General features: G+C 51.6%; 1 protein-coding gene across 1 annotated transcript in view; it reads left to right on the forward strand.

The window, feature by feature from the left end:
• The window catches only part of RANBP10 (RAN binding protein 10), a 64,230-nt gene extending 45,066 nt beyond the window's left edge, over positions 1-19,164 (forward strand). The window contains exons 4-14 of the mRNA XM_082862297.1: positions 3,414-3,581; positions 9,879-9,901; positions 11,735-11,919; positions 14,318-14,430; positions 15,890-15,998; positions 16,099-16,247; positions 16,440-16,644; positions 17,386-17,507; positions 18,018-18,163; positions 18,482-18,593; positions 19,019-19,164. Of these exons, the coding sequence (XP_082718423.1) occupies positions 3,414-3,581; positions 9,879-9,901; positions 11,735-11,919; positions 14,318-14,430; positions 15,890-15,998; positions 16,099-16,247; positions 16,440-16,644; positions 17,386-17,507; positions 18,018-18,163; positions 18,482-18,593; positions 19,019-19,149 (1,463 nt within the window). The 3' untranslated portion in view covers positions 19,150-19,164. The remainder of the gene's footprint in view (positions 1-3,413; positions 3,582-9,878; positions 9,902-11,734; positions 11,920-14,317; positions 14,431-15,889; positions 15,999-16,098; positions 16,248-16,439; positions 16,645-17,385; positions 17,508-18,017; positions 18,164-18,481; positions 18,594-19,018) is intronic.
• Positions 19,165-21,592: the final 2,428 nt, after the last annotated feature.

The following is a 21,592-nucleotide window of genomic DNA, read 5'->3' on the forward strand; positions in this document are numbered from 1 at the left end:
GTGTCACCGACTCCTGATGGTGGGGGTTGGGGGAAGAGTTAGGAAGCGGTGAGTGAGACAGGGACAGTCCCAGGAACAGTGACTGGTGATTGGAGAGGCTCAGCAGGAACCAGAATTGATCAAGGAGGTGAGCAGTATGCTAGGGGAGGAACAAAGAATGTTACAGAAATCTTCAAGGGGCAAGCATTGGCAAACCCTGACGCACTGGCCAAAGGGAGGAGCCAGTGAGCATCTGTCAGCAGCGGTGGGCATAGTTCTGAGAGGAACCATAGGAACAGCAAGCAGTCTGTCTACAAGGACTCTTTGGGGACGGCTAGAATGGGCAGTGGCTTTGTTGGACAGTCTTCCCCCACAGCCACATGGCCTCAGGAGGTGGTAAGCAGTGGGCTTGGCTTAAGGGAAGGCTGTGCTGGTCAAGCAGCATAGAGAGAGCCTCACCACCATCCCTGGCATCCCAGGCCACTGGAGCAGAAGTTTGGGTTTCTAGCAGCTGCAGGGCACTGTAGCAGAATAGCCCATCTTGGGAGACTCCATGCCGAGAACTCAGGCCTCTAGCCTGAATTCTGGTGCTCCTGGCTTTCTCTGAATTACACATATGTTCTTTGTATGTGGGAAGTGGGGCTTCTTGCTTAGGAACCCTTTCCCAGTGGGCACTGTAATCTTCACAAAAGCTACCAGAACTAATTGGTGAGTTTGACAAGGATGCAGGATACCAGATGAATATATAAAAAATCAAATACATGTGTGTTTAATAGCTTTATTGAGATAAAATTTACATACCATAAAATCTACTCTTTTAAAGTGTACAGTTCAGTGGTTTTTAACATGTTTACAGAGTTGTGCAACCATTATCATAATCTAATTTTATTTTATTTTATTTATTTTTAAAAATAGAACCTATTCTTTGACCCTCAAGGATGCCCCACTTTCTGTACTCTTTTTTTAAAAATAAATTTATTTTTTAAATTTATTTATTTAGGCTGCTTTTGTTTTCCGTTGCTGTGCACGGCCCTCCTGAGTTGCAGCAAGTGGGGGCCACTCCTCATTGTGGTGCATGGGCTTCTCACTGCAGTGGCTTCTCTTGTTGCAGAGCACAGGCTCCAGTCACGCGCGGGCTTCAGTAGTAGTGGCACTCAGGCTCAGTGGTTGTGGCTCTCCACAACTAGCTGCACACAGCAACAAAGACCCAACACATCCAAAAATAAATAAATAAATAAAATTTTAAAAATTCAATGTTATTATTAAAAATATATATATAATATCGAAAGTGAAATACTTAGAAATAAATTTGTTAAAAATCTGTTGAGAGAAATTAAAGAAGACCTAAATAAATGGAGAGGTATATCATGTTCATGGATTTGAATAATCAATATTATTAAGCTATCTATTCTCTCCAAATTGATCTGTAGATTCAACACAATCCCAATCAAAATCCCAGCAGGAAGCCAACTCTACACCAATTAAAAAAAAAAAAAAGTGGTAAAGAAAAAAAATCCCAGCAGGCCTTTGAGAGATACTGTTAAGAAAATGAAAAAGACAAGCTACAGACTGGGAGAGAATATTTGCAAAACACATTTTGTATCTAAAATATATCTATAACCTTATAGCTCAGTAAGATATACAACCTGATTTTTTAAAAAAATGGGTTAAAAATTTGAATAGACAATTCAATAATTTTCTAATAAACTGATGGTAAATAAGTATATGAAAAGATGCTCAACATCCTTGGACATTGGGGAAATGCAAATTAAAGCCCCTACATACCTACTAAAATGTCTAAGAGAAGAAGAAAAAACCAAAACAACCGACAGTAACAAGTGCTGGTGAGATTGTGAACTCATACATTGCTGGTGGGAATGCAAAACAGTACTGCTACTTTGGAAAACAGTTTGGCAGTTTGTTATCAAGTAAAAGATACACTTATCTTGTGATGTGGCAGTACCACTTCTTAGTATTTACTTAAGAGAAATGAAAACATATGTCTGCACAAAGACCTATATACAAATATTTATTGGCTTTATTCATAATGCGAAAAATTAGAAACAACTATATGTCATCAACTAGTGAATGGACAAACTGTGGTATGTCCATACAGTGGAGTACTACTCAGCAATAAAAGAAACAAAATACTGGTATACCTAACAATGTGGATGAATCTCAAATGCATTATGCTAAGTGAAAGATGCCAGACACAAGAAACTCCAAATTCTGTGATTCCATTTATATGACATTCTGTAAAAGGCAAAACCATAGGAACAAATCAGATCAGTGCTGCTGGAGACTTGGGGGTGCGTGGAGTGGAATTGACTGCCAAGAGGCATGAGGAAAAACTCTTTGGAGTGATGGAAATGTTCTATACCTTGATCGTGGTGGTGGTAACATTTGTTAAAACTTGTTCCACTATCAATTAAAAAGGAAGACTCTTATTACATGTAAATTATACTTAAGTTAAAAAAAACATTAAAAAAACAACAACCATGGGACTTCCCTGGTGGCGCAGTGATTAGGAATCCGCCTGCCAATGCAGGGGACACGGGTTCGAGCCCTGGTCTGGGAAGATCCCACATGCTGTGGAGCAGCTAAGCCCGTGTGCTACAACTACTGAGCCCGTGTGCCACAACTACTGAAGCCCGCACACCTAGAGCCCGTGCTCCACAACAAAGAGAAGCCATCAGGGGCTTCCCTGGTGGTGCAGTGGTTAAGAATCTGCCTGCCAATGCAGGGGACACGGGTTCGATCCCTGGTCCAGGAAGATCCCACATACCACGGAGCAGCTAAGCCCCTGCACCACCACTACTGAGCCTGCGCACTAGAGCCCGCGAGCCACAACTGCTGAATCTGCACGCCACAACTACTGAAGCCCGTGCGCCGAGAGCCCATTGCTCCTCAACAAGAGAAGCCACCGCAATGAGAAGCCTGCGCACCTCAATGAAGAGTAGCCCCCACTCGCCGCAACTAGAGAAAGCCCACACGCAGCAACGAAGACCCAGTGCAGCCAGAAATAAATAAATAAGATAAATAAATTAAAAAAAAAGAAAAACAACAACCATGATACACCTCAGAGTTCAGTTCAAGCCTCTTCTCCTTCATGAGGCTTTCCCCAACCACCTCCTTGTTTCATGGCCCTCTGGTAAGTCCCTTCCAGGGCACTCATGGTTTTGGTTCCTGTCAACCACAGCTTGGGCTCCTTCTTCAGTAGGGCTGCCTCAACTCCTCAGGGCAGTGACTTGCTGAACTCACTGCTCATGTTGCATAGCCAGACCCTGCCCACAGCTGGCTCTGTGAGAGGGCAGGAGTGCTGGTGAGGTGGTAGCAGGCTGGGGAGAGGAGCTCAGACCTGGGTGGGCTTCTGTGACTGTCTTGTTTTTCTCTCAAGTACCTCACCTCAGCTCTTGCTCTCTTTTCCCCCACAGGTTGGGATAAACATTCCTATGGTTACCATGGTGATGATGGGCATTCCTTCTGCTCCTCTGGGACTGGCCAGCCCTATGGTCCCACATTCACTACAGGAGACGTGATTGGCTGCTGCGTCAACCTCATCAATGGCACTTGCTTCTACACCAAGAATGGCCACAGCCTTGGTGGGTACATAGGGGACCTTGGAGGGTCTACCCTGTGGAACCACTTTGGTTGGTGAGAGGCTTTGAAGCCAAAGCAGTGTTGTAGATCCTCTGCTGAGCTCAAGGCAACTGCAGTCATTTCCTAGCATCGGAGCCCTGCAAGGGGAACGGAGGGTATAGAAGTGGTCCCTTTGTTAATCCATCCATTCAGCAGCATTTATCGAGCCTGGGTCACTGCTGAGAGAGCAGCAATGTCGTGGTCGTGCTCCTGGCCTGTGTGACACTCGTTGGAGCGAGGTTTAGGGTCAGTGAGAAGTTTGAGGAGCCCTAGTACATACTTGACAGTGGTAGTGATTTGCATGCCTGTCGCCTGGGCCCAGACTTTCTCTGGCCCTTCTGCAGGGCACTGGTTGCTATGGAGCAACAGTGAGGGCTGCTCTAGTACAGGAGGTAAACAGGCCAGAGTCAGATGGGGTCAGATCTCTTCTGGCCTGTTTGTGGTTAATAGACAGCAACCTGGACAGAGTTATATTGAAAAATCCCCTTTGGTTAAACTGAGAAGGAGGGACTGATTGGAGTAAGGGCTGAGGAAGAGGCAGGTGGCATGAGCCGTGGCCGTGGTGATGGGTGCAGGCAGTGGAGAACAGGCCTGCAAAGGACTAGGGGTGCCGCAGCAGGGCTTAGTGATAGATGGGGTGCACTGGAAAGAAGGGAACATGGTAAAGTGGCTAGATTAGTGGTGCTGTCAACTAGGATCAGAAACCCAGGAGAAGCAGCAGTCCTTGGGAGGTCTTGAGAACTCTGGAGGATACCTTGAAGAGTAGTACTGTACACATATAGGAACTTAGGATTAGAAACTAAGAGAGAGAGGAACTTTGGCTATTCTGACACCTTGCCCTAGTAGGGCTGACTGCTATTTGGCCCTCGAGTGAGTGGAACCCATGGCCAAAGTGGCCCTGAGGTGGTACCTAACTGCTGGGCCTGCCTGCCTGGGTTTGCAGAGGTCTCTAATCTGGCAGAACCCTACCAGCCAGGTTGACCACAGACCTTGCCAGGAAAGGGAGTTGGGCATTTTACTTTGAACCCAACTTGTAGGAGGCTCACTTCCCCTGGTTTGCGGGACAGTCAAAAGGTGGCTGCCACTCCCCACATCCCTCTGTAGCTTCTCCAGGAGATGAGCCCGGGCAAAACCAGGGGACCTGGGTGGAAATGGGGTTTACTTGTGGCTGGGACTGAGTGAGCAGGAGCCAGCATTCCTCAACAGGGCCGTCAGATGCCACAGCCTAGAATGGGCAGCCAAGAGCATAGCACAGATGATGCAGAGCTGACCCAGGTGCACATCCGGGAAAACTCTCCCCTGAAATCCATAGCCACCTAGCTGCAGTTGCTGATATCCAGCCTGTGAGGAGCTAGCTGCTGGAGGGCAAGGCCAAGGTCTCAAGATGACTTCTCATTCCCCACTCTGTTCTCTGACTCCAGCTATTTCCTGCCTCTTGACTTTTCTGCTGTCAGAGTCCCAGGGGCCACTGTTATGGGCTATCAGTCCTTACCCAAGCCCTGTTTCACTTGCCTCTCCGAGCCAGGCCCAGTTCTGCCTGTCTGCTCTGAATACCTGCCCTCCTTACATCTCTTCAGCTTGTCTACACTTTGCTCAGAGCATGGAACCTGTTGTGGGACATAAGATTTGGGGCATATCTGCTGTCCCTTCTGTACCTGCACCTCCCTCCTCTGGGCCCTAAGCTCTTTATCAGTCAGATCCCTAGGTCCCTAAGGAGCTCATGGCCACCTTAATGTCAGCCCAGACCCTCACACTGTTTTTATTTTATTTATTTGTTTGTTTATTTAGGCTGGTTTGGGTCTTTGTTGCTGCACGCAGGCTTTCTCTAGTTGTGGCGAGCGGGGGCTACTCTTTCTTGTGGTGCACAGGCTTCTCATTGCGGTGGCTGCTCTTGCTGCAGAGCATGGGCTCTAGGTGCATGGGCTTCAGTAGTTGTGGCACGTGGGCTCAGTAGTTGTGGGACGTGGGCTCAGTAGTTGTAGCTCGTGGGCTGTAGAGCTCAGGCTCAGTAGTTGTGGTGCACGGGCTTAGTTGCTCTGTGGCATGTGGGATATTCCCGGACCAGGGCTTGAACCCATGTCCCCTACATTGGCAGGCAGATTCTTAACCATTGTGCTACCAGAGAAGCCCCCTCACACTGTTTTTAAAAACTCATCTCCCAGGACTTCCCGGGCAGTCCAGTGGTTAAGACTCCATACTTTCCACTGCAGGGGGCATGGGTTTGATACCTGGTTGGAGAACTAAGATCCCACATGCCATGTGGCACGACCAAACAAAATAGAAAAATAAAAAAAACTCTCTCTAGTATATGTTTTTTTGGTTTGGTTTTTTAAATTAATTAATTTATGTATTTATGGCTGCGTTGGGTCTTCGTTGCTGTGAGCGGGCTTTCTCTAGTTGCAGTGAGCGGGGGCTACTCTTCATTGTGGTGCGCGGGCTTCTTATTGCGGTGGCTTCTCTTATTGCGGAGCACGGGCTCTAGGCACGCAGGCTCAGTAGTTGTGTTGCACGGGCTTAGTTGCTCTGCATGTGGGATCTTCCCGGACCAGGGCTCGAACCCATGTCCCCTGCATTGACAGGCAGATTCTTAACCACTGCACCACCTGGGAAGTCCCCCCTAGTACATGTTTATATAGACCCCATGGAAGTCCTCACACATCTTGTAATAAAACTTCCTTTAGGCCTATATTATCTATTTTTCAAGCCTGTCACGATCTTCTTTGGTCTTGCTTTTTCTATCTCGAGTATTTGGTATCCTCTTCAGCATTGTATTAACCTAACTTTTGATAAACGTGTTTATTTGTGTTTTCATCAAGATATTGATAAAAATATTGGAAGAGGACAAGGCTGGATTTGAGCCCTTCAGCCTACAGCTTGTCCAGGTAGACACCAGCCATTTAAGAATCACTTCATTATGTTAATTGAATCTTGTGTTTTTCTGTCTTTTCCACAAGGATACTACTGAGACCTTACTAAAAAATGGATATGACCCGTCCTCTGCATTTTCTAGATCACGAAATTTGATGGAAAGTCAATGAAAGTGATAGACCACTTGGTGAATCTTCTAATGACCTTGTTTCCTTTTCACAAGCCAGCTTATCAATATAATGCACTTCAGAATCTCACGCAGGATCAGTGAGCCAATCATTGCTCTCTAACCTCAGAACATTTCTCCCTTTAGAGAAGCAGAGTGATGTTTCCTGCCTCTGGCCGCCCCGCTCCTTTTATTTGCTCCGTTGTCGTCTGTCACAGCACTCACCCCATGTGTCATTGGTCAGTTGTCTGTGTAATTACTAGTTGCACACCATCTCTCTTGCTGGAGTTTGCAGCACTTTTAGGGCCAGGCTTACAGCTGGCTCCCTATTGTCTGTCATAGGGCCTAGCTCCTGGGAGGTCTCAGCAAATACTTGATGGGAGAACAAATGAACACTGAGTGAATGGAGACTGGAGACTGACGTCTCACCCACAAGTGGTCCATGAGCTTTCAGAGTAATTTTTTTTTGGCCTGCATTGCACAGCATGTGGGATCTTGGCTTTCCCACCAGGGATCGAACCCGCACCCCCTGCAGTGGAAGCGCGGATTCTTTTTCTTTTTTTATAATAAATTTATTTATTTATTTTTGGCTGCGTTGGGTCCTCGTTGCTGCGCGCGGGACCTCTCTAGCTGTGGCGAGCAGGGGCCACTCTTCGCTGTGGTGCATGGGCCTCTCATTGTGGTGGCCTCCCCCGTTGCAGAGCACGGGCTCTAGGGCGCCTGGGCTTAGTTGCTCCGCGGCACGTGGAATCCTCCCAGACCAGGGCTCGAACCTGTGTCTCCTGAATTGGCAGGCAGACTCTTAACCACTGTGCCACCAGGGAAGCCCTGAAGCGTGGATTCTTAACCACTGAACCCCCAGGGAAGTCCCCAGAGTAATTTTTATACAGGCTCTTTATACCCTCAGCCTCAGTGACCCCTGAGCTGTGTCTTTTTGGCTCAGGGTACTTCTTAGCAGCAGGTTTGAATGTCCTATTTGCATCCTGGATCTTTGCCTGGCCCTTCTCAGATCTTCCTGTGGGCCATCTCAGATCTTGCCATCACAACGTCTTTGTGGAGGCTCCCAGAGACCTACAGGGAGCGGTGTTGCCCTTGTTCAGTGCAATAGGGGGTGGAGTAGCCTCTTTCCTCATCCTCCTGGAAGCACCTCAAGGCCTTGTCCTTCCTGAGTGCCATTGTGAGTAGAGGTAGGCAAGCCCGAGTAGGTCATCCCCTGGGCAGAAATGTGGCAGTTGTCTCGCCCTGTGGCGCAACTCTAGCCAACTTGTACCTAGACCTCACAGTTTATGAAGCAGCTTTCATAGAGAATCTGTTTCTCCTTTCTTCTTGAGGTGTTGGGTATATTGTTACCTCCTTTTTTCAGATGGGCTCAGGGAGGTTGGGTAGCTTGCCAAAGGTCACACTGCAGATAATTGATGGAGACTGGACTCCACTTTCTTCCAGGGTTCTGTGGGCTTCTTCGCGAGCCTGGGAGTACAGCAGCAGTAGCCTGGCCACACTGAGATTCATGGGGGCAGCTCCCATGCAGACCTGGTGGGTGGACACGGAAGGGCTTCCAGATTCCATCCTGCTAGTTCTGTGACTGCTGACTCTGCATGTGGGGCTCAGGAGTGGCCTCAGGCAGGAAGGTCATGGGTTTATGAACTTCTTTCACTGAGGAGCAAAATAGTCCAGTAAAGAATGTAAACAGTCTCTTTGTGCCTTGGTTTTTTCATATGTAAACTAGTGTCAGAGGCAGTATACACCTTCCAGGGTTGTTTTGAGGATTAAATGCTTCCTTGTAAGACATGATTCCAGTGCCCAGCACAGAGGAAGAACATGGGATGCTCACTTGGCTGCTGTCAGGATTCTGGCCCCAGGTTTACTGGGAGACCTATCATCAGACCCTCACCTGTTCTTCAGTCTTGCTGGGTTTCACTTTCTTTTTGGGGTGGAGTTGAGGGAGCAGACAGGGACCTCCAAATAGTCAGTGGTTTGAAAGCCTCTCAGGCCGAAAGCTTAGGAGCTTCTAGAAGATATAAGAATTTAAAAAAATGGGAAGGCTATGAGCCCTTGGGAGAGTGTCCTTGGGCCCTGAGTCATTTCTCAATCTGCAGAATATGAATGCTCTGGTAGATATGCTGAGGCCCCTCTCCTGCTCAGGGCTGTTCCCATATTTAGGGTCCCTATCCCCTCTACCCTCACTTCTGATTTAGGACTAAGGTCCCTAGAAACACAGCCTCTTCTCTTGGCAGGAGGGTTCAGAGGGTACACAGGCCATTGTTAACTTGGGCTTTGTCAACTCGGAATCTCTGGGGACTCTGGGCAAGTATGGGCTGAAGATGGGCAGCTGCTGCCCTCTCTGTCTCCACTGCTCTGTCAGCTTAGAGATGATGTTGGAGCATCAGACTAGAAATGAGTCCAGTCCCACTAGCTTCTGCTGGTTTTATGACTGCTGGCAAATCATTTAACCTCCGAGGCTTACTTTCCACATCTGTAAAATGGGGATAAGAAAGCCTGCTACCCATAGTTGGTATGAGGATCAGATGAGATAATGGATGGAAAAGGTCCTGGCATACACAGGAGGTCTCCATAAATACATGTTGGATCAAGAGAACAATCAGGCCTAGAGAGGCCTCAGGGTAGATCATTTGGGTTTAGTCCTTCCTAGCAGGTTTTCCCTGAGAGGGTAGAAATGCTGTGGACAAATACCCAAATATCTGACTTCACTTCTGGCCAAGCGACTCAGCAAAGGGAAGGCCAGGGTGTAAACCTACCGGGCGGGACTTCCCTGGTAATGCAGTGGTTAAGAATCTGCTGGCCAATGCAGGGGACATGGGTTTGAGCCCTGATCCGGGAAGATCCCACATGGTAGTTCAATTAAGCCTGTGCGCCACAACTACTGAAGGCTGTGTGCCTAGAGCTCGCGCTCCACAACAAGAGAAGCCACCACTATGAGAAGCCCACGCACTGCAACAAAGAGTAGCCCCCGCTCGTCGCAACTAGAGAAAGCCCACGCGCACAGCAATGAAGACCCGAAACAGCCAAAAATAAATAAATAAATAAATTTATTAAAAATATAAGTAAAATAAAAAATAAACCTACCAAGCCCTGGCTAGTGCTTGTCCTTCACCATAGGGGAGGTGTGATGACCAGCCCCTCCCCCAGCCATTGTGACGGACCCTCGCGGGGCCCACAGAGGCATGGGAAACCAGGTGGCCTGATGACTGTTCCTTTCCCTCCACAGGTATAGCCTTCACAGACCTCCCGGTAAGTACTACTATTGGGTCTCCTGCTCTGGCCCCAGGGGCCGACTGGGAAAGGGCATGGTGTTACCTGCAAGTGCAGGGTGTGGAGTCCTGCCCTTTCCCCAGCCAGGGATGTGTGCTGTGTCGTCAGCTTGAAGGTACCAGTAGGCGGTGCCTGCCAGCGTTCTTCTCTCTCCAGCAGCAAGGCCTGGTCTTCCTCCATGACTCTTAGCAGGTGACAGAGATTTGTGGCATTTCCAAAGGCAGCTAGGAGGTAGGGGAGTGTGGGCAGAGATGAGGTAGCTCCATGGTTCAGCTGGTCTGAACCAGTTCTGTGTGGCTTATAGCTAGTGGACCTGTGTGCAGAGTATAGAAAATTGTTCGTATAAAAACTTGTTCCTGAGCTGTTAGGGAGCCAGGTCCCTGTGCATACCCATCAAAGATCCCTGAGGAAAGCCAGTGCCCTAGAGGACTGAACCTGCTACTGTGCAGGGTACTCCTGGGCCAGAGAGGTGAGATTTATGGGTTTTTCTCCTCTTAGAAAAGGGTGAGGTTTCCTGCTGGCTTCGTTCAGGGCTCATCCCACCTCCTGCACTCCAGTCCTTCTTTGTCATGAGTCATCACAGGCCTTGTCACATGCAGGGCCTCCACCCAGAATGCTGGGAGCCTGGCCTGGCTCTGTGTGCCCTGGCTGGGGTCTGGAAGGAGAAAAGGTTTGCTGACTCTGGGGGCTGCTTAGGGATCCTGGGCTCCCCTGTGATGCTCTAGGAATAGGAAATGCCCCTGTGATCTGAGGGGCCTTCTGAAGCCCAGACTGCAACACGCAGTATCCTGTTAGAACCTCTGTCTATGTATCAAAATCCTTCCCTCCAACCTGGAGTCCCCAGAGAGGGGCTGTGGGCCTAAGCAAAGAAAGAGAACAGACACAGGAGGAGAATTCTGACCCTGAGTGGGGAAGAATCTAGTGGTGGAGGTATGACATGAAACACCCAGATGTGGATGTGATGGCACTCTGTGCCAAGTGCTAGAAAGGCTGAACCCAGTGTGCAGTACCGGCATCTGGTAGTCAGGAATGATACGTGGTCTAAGGATGGAAGGTGGAAGAGAAGACTGGGGACCTGGGGCCAATGAGGAGGAGGCTGGTGAGGCATTGGGCTGTATGGCAGTGGGAGCCATAGAAGGCATGGAGTGAGGGAGCGACCTGGCAAAAGCTGGTCAAGGCAGGGGATAGATGGGAAGCAGGGAGCCCCACACCCAGAGGGACATGCCCAAACCTCACTGGCCAGAAGATCCTCCTCTTAGTGAGCCTCAGACAGGAAGGGCAGCAGCCTTTCTTTACCCTTTTCTAGTGTCACCTAACTCCCCTCCTTTCCTCTCTCCCCGCATCCCTTCCTGCCCCCTTATATACCCCCCTTTTTTTTGTGGCAAAGGGATCCGTGGTCCTGGATCTTTCTGAGAGGAGCCATCATCCACCCCTGCAGCAGATCTTCACGGGCACACCTGCAGGGCTGTGGAGCCCAGCCTGCCTCTCTGTGCCCTGGCTGAGTCCCGAAGGGGGACCCTGGGCTTTGGGAACACTACAGCCTCTGATGCAGGGCAAGAGACTCCATGTTGAGCCTGCCTTGCTTTTCTTTTGCCATCTCCCCTCAAACTTTGGGGAATAGTGTCTCTGCTAGGGAGGTGGGCAGAATGTGGCTTAGCCCTGCCTCCCCCAGCCATGCTGCAATTCTCTCAAAGCCAAAGCAACGGCCTGCGGGAGCCAGCGCCTTCCCCTCTGTGCTGGAGGTGAGATGAGGCGAGGCCCTGCTGCCCCATTGCCCTCAGGGCCCAACTGACATTTCATTCTCCTCCTCAGGCCAACCTCTACCCCACCGTAGGCCTGCAGACACCTGGGGAGATTGTGGACGCCAACTTTGGGCAGCAACCCTTCCTGTTTGACATTGAGGACTACATGCGGGAGTGGCGTGCCAAGGTCCAGGGTACTGTCCACTGCTTCCCCATCAGTGCCCGGCTTGGCGAGTGGCAGGCGGTGCTGCAGAAGTGAGTGCCCTGCTCCCGCCCTTACCCAGCCCTGCCCCGTCCCAGGGGCCTCACTCTCCTGTAGGCCCCTCTACTGCTACAAGCTGCTCTTGTGAACTTTAGTGGGTAGCGTTCCTTCTGGAAAGCACTCCCAGGATGACTCTGCCTGCTGCTCTCCTGCTCCTCTCTTAGTTCAGTTCTCCAGAGCTGCTCCTAGTTAAACCTTTGCCCCCTCAACTGGATCGGAAAGCCCTGTATGTAATAGCACCAGCAGGGCGGTTTTCCTTCCCCAGGTCATTTTGCAGAGGATGTGCTAGTACGCCCTGTGGTATCTTCCTCTGTGCACTTTTCTTTTCCATCATAGGGAGTGTCTGTCATACCATGACTCTGGCCTAAGGTCACCTCTCAGGGTCAGATCCAGCTAAGTCCCTTGCATCTGTGGCAGTGGTGGTGTGAAGAGGGTCCTCCCTAGGACCTAGCTGGCTCTTGGCTGATTAATTCCCAGACTCTCCTGGGAAACAGTCTTGATGAGAATCCCAAGGGAGGCCAGATATGGTTCTCTCTTCCACTTGACAGCTGCAGGCCTGAGTGAGGCAATGACCTGTACCCACTCTGCCAGGAGGTGGGTTAGTTTGTTAGCTTGGCTCCCAGGGGTGGGCCGAGAAGGGCTGGGCTTCTACTAGCTCTGGTCATTGCCTTGCAGACACCGGGGTACCAGAGGCCAGCGGGTGGGGGTGGGGTGCACACTGGGTTCTTTGTGTAGCCTTCCTTTCTTTAGGGATTGATATTGAGGCAGGCCCCATGGGAGGGCTGAGGCAGGGGCTAGGTGGCCAGACCCTTCTCAGGAATAGCAGCACTACTACATCTTGTCCCCAGCCCCCAGAACTTATAAGAAGCCCTTCCTTGGAGGGCCAGTATGGTGCCAGTCCCCATAGCAGGCTTGCTGGGACAGGCAAGGGGAGAGGTGGGGCTGCCCCAGCTGTGTTGGGGAGGGACTAATACTCTCAGCTGACAGGGCCTGGGCTCAGCACGTGGGGTGTATTTGTTTACATGTATGTATCTGTGTGCCTGTGTGTTCATATGTAGTATTTGCTGAGACCTGCATATAACTCATATCTGTGATTTCATATAACTTCGCTTTATGGACATTGTTAATGGCTGTATTATCTCGCAGACACATTTGCCACAAGCCCCTTGGCTGGCTTCCCTTGGTGGTAGGTTCAGGTTATTTCCTCTCTCTTGCTTGTGTAGGTCACCCTTTTGTACATAAAGAGTTTTCCATATTTAAGATTATTTTCTGGGTGTCCTTTCAAGAAGTGGAATTACTGAGTCAAAGGGACTGTACATTTTAGTGGCCTCTGACGTGCATATGGGCGCATCTGAACCGTGTTTTGTCAAGAATTTTTAACCTTGTGTTTATAATAATATAAGTATTATAATTCTTATTCATAATTAATGTTACAGATACATAATTTCATAATAAGAGGTTGTATATATTGACTTCTTGCTTTGCTAGGCACTTTATATGGATCATCTCATGTACCCCTTAAAACATGAGGGAACGCACAGCTGAACTTCTGTGCCTTCTGCATGACAGCTCTTCAGACATTTGTGTTGGCAGTTATATTAATGACACTGACATATGCACACACCAAGGTATTCACTTTTGTACACATCAGATACGAGGACTCTACGTGTGCTGCTGCTTAGCCAGCTTCCAGTGGGATTAAATGGTTTCTGGGCATCAGGCTTCTCAGGGCCATCTCCCAAAGATTGTGTTCCTGTTGGCCACGTTACTGCCTGAAACCTTGGCTTCTTGGGCCCTTAATTTGTTGTGTATCGTGGAGTAACTTGGGTCGTGGGTTAGCTCCCCATCACCGTCTAGAGCCAACACTCCTGAGGGCCAGGTTCACCTGAGCTGGAATGCTTCTGCCGGGCGCGTGGGGCACCTGCAGAGGAGCTCCTGTGTCTGTAGAAGGTACGCACGTGGCATGCATCATCACTGGGCAGCTGCCAGACTGCTTGGCTGGCTGCCCTTCCAGGAAGCCCTCATAGAGACTCTCGGCAGTCTCTGGGTTTGCTTCAGGTCACAGGAGGCAGCCACTTCTATAAGGAGATGGTATGTGCCTCTGTATGTACTTTTGTTATCATACTTGCCCACCTGTGGGCAGCATATCCCAGAGAAACTGCAGCCACTCCTCCAAGCTGTGAGGACAGATGTGGTGGCCTGCCCCTCTTCTGCCTGACTGCATGAGCACTGGGGGATTTTTCATTTGTTTCAGCCCCTTTATTATTCTGTGGAGGTTGCACCTGTAAGATATGTTTAAGGAAGACCTAACAGGGAGATAGTCTGTCCCATCAGGGGGTTGGTGAGAAATGCAGTTCTTAAGTGTCACCTTGAGCATTTCCTTTTTTCTAGCATGGTCTCATCTTACCTGGTGCATCATGGGTATTGTGCCACGGCCACGGCTTTTGCCCGAATGACTGAAACCCCGATTCAGGAAGAACAAGCGTCCATAAAGAACAGACAAAGTAAGGTTGATTCTCCTCTCCCCTCTCCCTCCCTCTCTCACCTGTCCCTAATTCTGCTCTCTGGCTCATGACAGCCTTGGGTAACCTGTCAGGAATCTGTTCAGCTCAGGTCCTCACCAGAAGACCAGCCCACAGCCCAGCCCCAGGCCCTTCTTCTGTCCCTCTTTCAAGACCACACTGTCCAGAAGGACAGTCCAGCAGCATGGGAATGTCTCGGTGCAGCCTCCCTAATGCATACTCTGATGGCCTGGCACAGGCTGGGGCCTGGTATGGCTGGATCTTCCTCCATGCTTGTTTCCTTCCTCCTGCATCCTGGATTCCACTCAGCCTCCTGTTCACGGTCTTCGAGAAAGAGTGTGTTTGCATCTTACCAGTTCAGTGCCCTGCCTTTGCCACCATTTACTCAACCTTGGTAGTTCTGCCTGCCCCTGGGCAGAGAGGGGACTGAAGCAGTCAGACAGGGGGAAGGCTGATGCTCCGTGGCCACTGTGGTAGACCTTTCTCTGCTTCCCACCTCTGGTCCTGGGCTTTGCAGACCAACAAAGAAAGAGCCAAAGGAAGCTTTCCTGGTGTTCATACTAGCCTGCATACTGCGTGTTTGGGGCTCTTTTGTGGAAGGAGGGTGCTGGGAAAGAGGAAACAGCCCAGAAAGGAGATAGGAAGAGGAGAGGAGAGTGAGGGAGAGTAGGTGTGTGTGGACACGTGTGTCTGTGTGTGCCTGCTTGCGTCACTCTGAGCCTGTCGTCTCTGTGTATGTGCATGTGTCTGTGTCTCCCAGAGAAGCCACGCCCAGCCAGACAGTCGGAAAGGGATCCCAGACTTGGGATCTACCCAGAAGTCGCTCCCAGCAAGACGCACCAGGCCCCAGGGCAAGAGCACGATGCCGACGGCCTGAGAGGTGTCAGCGTCAGAGCTGCCAGTGTGAGGAGGGTGACCTCCTCTCTCAGCAGGGGGCGCGCCGCAGCCCCTGAAGACTGCCGAGACATGGGCCCTGGCCCAGAATCCATGAGCTCCCATTGGCAACCCCCTTTGAAGCCTGAGGAGAGAAGTCTGTCTGAAGAGGAGCCTCTCAGGCCACGAAGCTGCCCGGGTGCCCATCCTTAGATTATGCTCCCACAGCCAGGACCTCTTCCCCCGCCCAGGTCCCTGGCAACCTGTACTGCATAGGAGCAGGCCTCCAAATTCAACCTGCTGCCTCTGGGCTAAGAGCACCCCCCTCCATTTTCCCCTCTTATTCTTTGAGGACTACCTGACACTTGACAGAAACCAGGATCTGTTGTGGGGCTGGTTGGCCAGGTTGTTTCTTCAGCCTCTTCTGTGAGCATCTCAGTGGGCTTGCCACTCTGAGCCAGCCCACCTGACTCAGCTGGTCCGTGCTTGGGGCTGGCAGTGTGTAGACGTGTGGCTGTGAGGAAGGTCTGCGGCCCCTCACTCACTGCCGCATTGTTGCTCTCTGCAGAGATCCAGAAGCTGGTGCTGGAGGGCCGTGTGGGTGAGGCCATTGAGACCACACAGCGCTTCTACCCAGGGCTGCTGGAGCACAACCCCAACCTGCTCTTCATGCTCAAGTAAGTTTGGGGCACCGTCAGGTCCCCCACAGCCCAGCTGGTGGTGGGCATACACAACCCAGACCAAGCCCAGAGCGTTGCTGCTCTGCTCCTTCTGCAGGTGCCGACAGTTTGTGGAGATGGTGAATGGGACTGACAGTGAGGTCCGCAGCTTGAGCTCCCGAAGCCCCAAGTCCCAGGACAGCTACCCTGGCTCCCCAAGCCTCAGCCCCCGACACGGCCCCACTAGTTCCCACATGCACAACACAGGTCAGCCACTCTCCAGAGGGCTCTGGGAAGAACTGGTGTGGAGAAGCAAGGCCACCCATACACCCTTCCCTGGGATGGGCTCAGGGCTTGCTGCTGGATTGGGGGAAGGGAAGTGGGACCACTGTAGTTATTCCTGGGGCCCTGCTTGATGGCAAGCTGCCCCTCCTCTTCTGACTGTCCCCCGGCTTTTAGGAGCAGATAGTCCCAGCTGCAGCAATGGTGTCGCTTCCACCAAGAGCAAACAGAACCACAGTAAATACCCTCCGCCCAGCTCCTCCTCTTCCTCGTCGTCGTCCTCGTCCTCCTCATCTCCATCCTCAGTCAATTACTCCGAGTCCAACTCAACAGATTCCACCAAGTCCCAGCCCCACAGCAGTACCAGTAACCAGGAGACCAGGTGCCTGTTCTGCTCTGCTTCTTCCTCCTGCCTTCTGCTCTGCGCCCACTGCAGCCTGTCCTTTGAGCGCCACCCTGCCCTTTACCCCCACCTCCATCCCAGGTCTGTGCCTGGAATAGTAGCCGCTGACCCACCAGGCCTGGCATTGGCTCCAGCTTCTGGTCCAACTCTTGATTCAGCTGCCACTTTCCTTGGCCCTGTCTTTCTCCAGAGGCGCTGACACTGAGAATGTGGTTGCCTCCAAGAATACCAGGCCTCTCAGAACCCCCAGAGTCTATACTAAAGGAGCTTTTACTGGGCTTAGCTTGTGGTCAGCCAGGTTGGGCAGGCAGGGTTTTTAGGTTGCAGACTGTAGGTGGCTTTCAGTAGCCTTCCAGCATGCTACAGGGCTGACCTGGGTTTGGCTTCCAGAGATGCCTATCAGGACTTACCTGCCCTGGTCATTGGGGGTCAGGGGGTGTGTAGAAGGGGTGTATCAACTCAGAGGAGGGCCAGGGTGGGGACGATCACAGAGGCAGCATAGGGACCAGAGTGGGAGTGAGATAACAAGCCTCTGGGATGGCTGGTGTCACAGTAGGGCCCAAGTATTAGAGCCTGGGAAGCCTGGGAGCTGTCCTTTCATGCCCTTTGGGGGCCTCAGTTTACCCACTGCAAACTGCGGCTAAAGCCTAAATGGAGGCCCAACCAGGCTGCTCCAGTCACATCCCCTTTGCTAACTCCCACCTCAACCCTTCTCCACAGCGACAGTGAGATGGAGATGGAGGCGGAACATTACCCCAATGGTGTGCTGGAGAGCATGTCCACACGCATTGTCAATGGTGCCTACAAGCATGAAGACCTGCAGACGGATGAGTCCAGCATGGGTAAGGCCATGCCCCTGCATGGTGTTCCACAGGCGGCATTGCTCAGTCCCGTTGTCTTCTCCCCTCTGTGGCGGTTGGGATGGGCAGGCTTTGGTGGCTGGAGAAGCTCTATCCAGATCTGGTCCACTGCCTCCTTAGCCAATCATGAATCGGTGCTTGAGGTGGGAAGGCCTCAGCCTGCTGCCCAGAACAAGTTCTCAGCGTTTGGAGCTGGAGGGAGCTGGTGAGAGCAGACACCTTATGAACACCCTTGCATCTTGCAGAGGGTGGGAAGAGGGCAAGCTTGAGTCCCGTCTGACTCCTAGACCATGGGCTATACGTAAGAGGAGCTCAGCTCCGGATGGTCCACCTGCTCCTCTCAGCCCTCACTTGCCTCTAGCAGAAGCTGCACCACCCCACCCTACCCCCAGCCAAGGTCCTTCTTGTCGTGTTCTCTTTGGGGACCCCACCCTAGTCCTCCCTTTCTCTCTTTATCCTCCTGATGTGTTCTTTGCTGGGCTCTGGGTGCAGATGATGGGCATCCTCGGCGGCAGCTCTGCGGGGGCAATCAGGCGGCCACAGAAAGGATTATCCTGTTTGGCCGTGAGTTGCAGGCACTGAGTGAGCAGCTGGGCCGGGAATACGGCAAGAATTTGGCCCACACAGAGATGCTGCAGGTACAGGACAAGCCAGGCCCTCATACAGAATGGGCCCCCATTTGGTGGTGGGGCAGTGTGACTGTGGGAGGGCACTGGGGGCAGGCAGCAGCAACGGGACAGAGCGGGCTCTAGTCAAGTCTGCAGTGGGGAACAGGACATCCAGGGTACACCCACCCTCTCTACGTTCTGGGGAGGACACAACCCTACCTGACCCTTCGGTCAGGGTATGTTGTGCTCTCCGTGGGCACCACGCAGGGCCCTGTATCCCTCTGGAGCCATGGAGGAGGGGGTGCGTGGTGTGTGCCATAGTCCTTTCAAGAATGCCCTGTCCTTTAGGATGCCTTTAGCCTGCTTGCGTACTCAGACCCCTGGAGCTGCCCAGTTGGCCAGCAGCTTGACCCCATCCAGAGGGAGCCTGTATGCGCTGCCCTCAACAGCGCCATTTTAGGTAAGTGGATCTAACAAAAACAGAAGCTGGCCTATGAGTACCTAGGTTGGCCCCTTCACCCCTCCCTAGAAATTGCTGATGTTTATCCAAATCTGGGCAGTGAGCTCTGCCCAGAGGCTCTCTGGTGACCCATAGGGCTGTTGGGCTCCCATGGCTGAACCTAAACCCTCACCTCCCTCTGCCCAACTGAGCTGGCTGGCTAGATCATGATGGGCCCTAGACTATGACCCTGGGCCTTGGCTAGCTCATTGCTCTAAAGAAAGCTGAGAGTCACAGGCAGGGCCATGGCCTGGTGACACAGAGACACATGAACGCTCTGTTCCAAGAGATTCTGTCCACTCCCGCCACCTTCTGCTCCCAAGGGAACTTTGACCTGGGCTTAGCCCTGAGCAGGGCAGTGACCAGGCCTTGTCTCTTCTCCACAGAGTCTCAGAACCTGCCAAAGCAGCCCCCTCTGATGCTCGCCTTGGGCCAGGCATCTGAATGTCTACGGCTCATGGCCCGAGCGGGCCTGGGATCTTGCTCCTTTGCCAGAGTCGACGACTACTTGCACTAGCTGACCACACTGTCTGGCCCCACCTGGCCCTCCCTCGGCCCCAGGGCTGGAGCAGCCCTGCCCTCCATCGGCACCTGGTGCAGGGACCTGGAAGCCATGGGCAGAGTCCACTCCTCCTGCCTGGCCTCCCCCGTTCCTCTCCTTCCTTCCCTTCCTTCCTTTCTTTTTCTCCCACCCTCAGTCTCTCTCTCTCCCCCCTTCATGTGCAGCGGCCTATGACACAGTATTGTCTGGTTACTTCTATTTTGAAAGAAGGGGTTTGTTTTGAGGAGAGGTTGGGGTTTTTTAATCTTTCCCCCCCACCCCCGACTGAGCCACCAGTATTTATCTCTGGAGAGTTTGTGCTGAGCTGGTTTCTGCTAATTTAGTGGTGAAGCCTATCCAAGTTGGTGATAGCTTATTATTTTCATAAGTAAAAAAAATGAGATTATATATATATATAAATATATATATTAAAAAAAGACACAGTATTTATCGTAGTGTTAGTGGTCCAGCACCTCTTGGGTGAAGCTGTCCAGACACCATACGTTTTTGAGTCCAACTCATTTAAAAAGAATCATCTCTGTCACCTCAGCCAAGTGATTCGTTTATTTCAGGCTTCCCCTTTGTTGAGCCACAGGCCCAGCTGCAGCCTAGGGAAGCCCAGTAGGCTTTGGGGGCCACATAGTGGGCAGGTCAGGCTAAGCTGGTTTGCAGCATCTGAGAGGTGTGGGTCCCTAGGCCCCTGAGAGCTGAACTGAGCAGAGAACTGCAGGGCCCAGGTCCAAAGAAGAGATGAATTGGCCCGGGGCTACACAGCAGAGCAAGGGAGTTAGAGGGTCCTTGGCTAGCACGCTATCTACCGTTCTACCCTGCCTCTCACTGCCTGCCTTGCCTCTCTCTCTCTTCCCTTTTCAACATCCTGCCTGCCTTTGTTGTTAAGATGGCCAAATAATTCATTTACTCTAAATTGATTGCCTGAGAGCTGCTGAGTGTCAGGCTGCGGGGAGGAAGTCTCCATACCCAGGACAGAGGCCCTTGAGTACAGGGGCTGCCTTTTTCCTGCCTGGATCTTCACCGTCTCTGCACAGCTCTGATGGAATTGATGCTTTCTGTTGGAAAGCCAAGCCTTGTGGAGACAGATTTTTGGGCTGCCAGTCGCTGGATTGGATGGAACCCTTGACCCCCTAGGCCAGGCCTCACTGTAGCTGTGCCAGGCAGCTCCTTTGCAGTTTGGCCCCGGCCACTCTTAGGAAAGACTGTTAAGAATATTTGCTGGCCAGAGGAAAGGACCTCATGGGCTTTACAAATGTCCCACCGTCCATGTCAGACGGATCCTCACAGCTCGTGGGTCAGAAACAGTCCCGGTACTGCCATCAGGGAATCAGGAGAGGAAGGGTTACGATGCTGCCAGGACTTAGGCCGGCCATCTGTGGAGAGGACAGACTGCCCAGGAGGAAGAAAGGGAAGAGGCCTCCCAGAGGAGCACCAGGATGGGCTGGGATTTCCCCATCGGCCTCACAGTGGGAGGGAGTACCCAAGCAGCCCCTGCAAAGGGGCAAGGTCAGAAGTCGAGCTTCCAGTCCCTGCCTGGATCTGGGCTGGCCAAGCTCCTGCTTTCCATCAGTGGATTCAGGAATGGTTGGTGTGGCCTGAGATATTCAGTGCCCACCAGGACTCGCTGGGCCTACAGCTGGACAACAAGAGAAATGATTGAGTTGGACTAACTGCTGGTGATGGGCCCAGTGGCCCTGTGCTCTCCCAGAATTCTGCCCTGGGACATGATCCTGTGGGCTGCTGCTTTTTTCTTGGTCCCTACTAGGGCCCCAGCTGGCATCCCAGAGACTGCAACACATCAGGGGAGTGTTGTCCTGTCTGTAAAGGAAATTCATCCTGTGCAAACTTGGGGATGCCTAGCTCCCAAACCAAGAAGTTGGAAACATCAGGCTCTTAAAATGGTCAGAAGCAAGCAGGATTGGGAATTAAAACCAGAGGCTTTTGCAACTGGAACGAAGTTCAGAGAACATCTACTCCAACAGTCCTCTCCTTTTATAGATAAGGAAACAGGCCCAGGAGATTAAGTGACTTGGCCAAAGTCACACAAGAAATTAGGGCATTCCTGAGGATTGGACAACACTGTTTAGTCCTAAAGCTGAATGGCGGGTGAGGGGTTAGGCTGGCGAGGCCTCCAGCAGTGTCTGCGCAGCTGGTACCTTCAGGGGTGTGTCAGGGATGGGGATGGGTGCCTGGGCTTGGGTTGTAGAGCAGCTGAGCAGCCCAGGAGGGCTCAGGACAGCTGTGTGCTGCTTGGGGTTGGGTGTCCGCCTGCCTCATACTCAGTACCCATGGCCACCTCCCCATTTTCTGTGCCTTATCTCACTGTTTCAGCTGAGTCCAAGTTGTTTACTCTGTTCCTCTCCAGAGGGGCTTTCTGTCCCAGTTGGACAGCATACCTTTGGGACAT

The sequence above is a fragment of the Leucopleurus acutus genome (assembly GCF_964270905.1).
Source record: "Leucopleurus acutus genome assembly, chromosome: 20".
Taxonomy (NCBI): domain Eukaryota; kingdom Metazoa; phylum Chordata; class Mammalia; order Artiodactyla; family Delphinidae; genus Leucopleurus; species Leucopleurus acutus.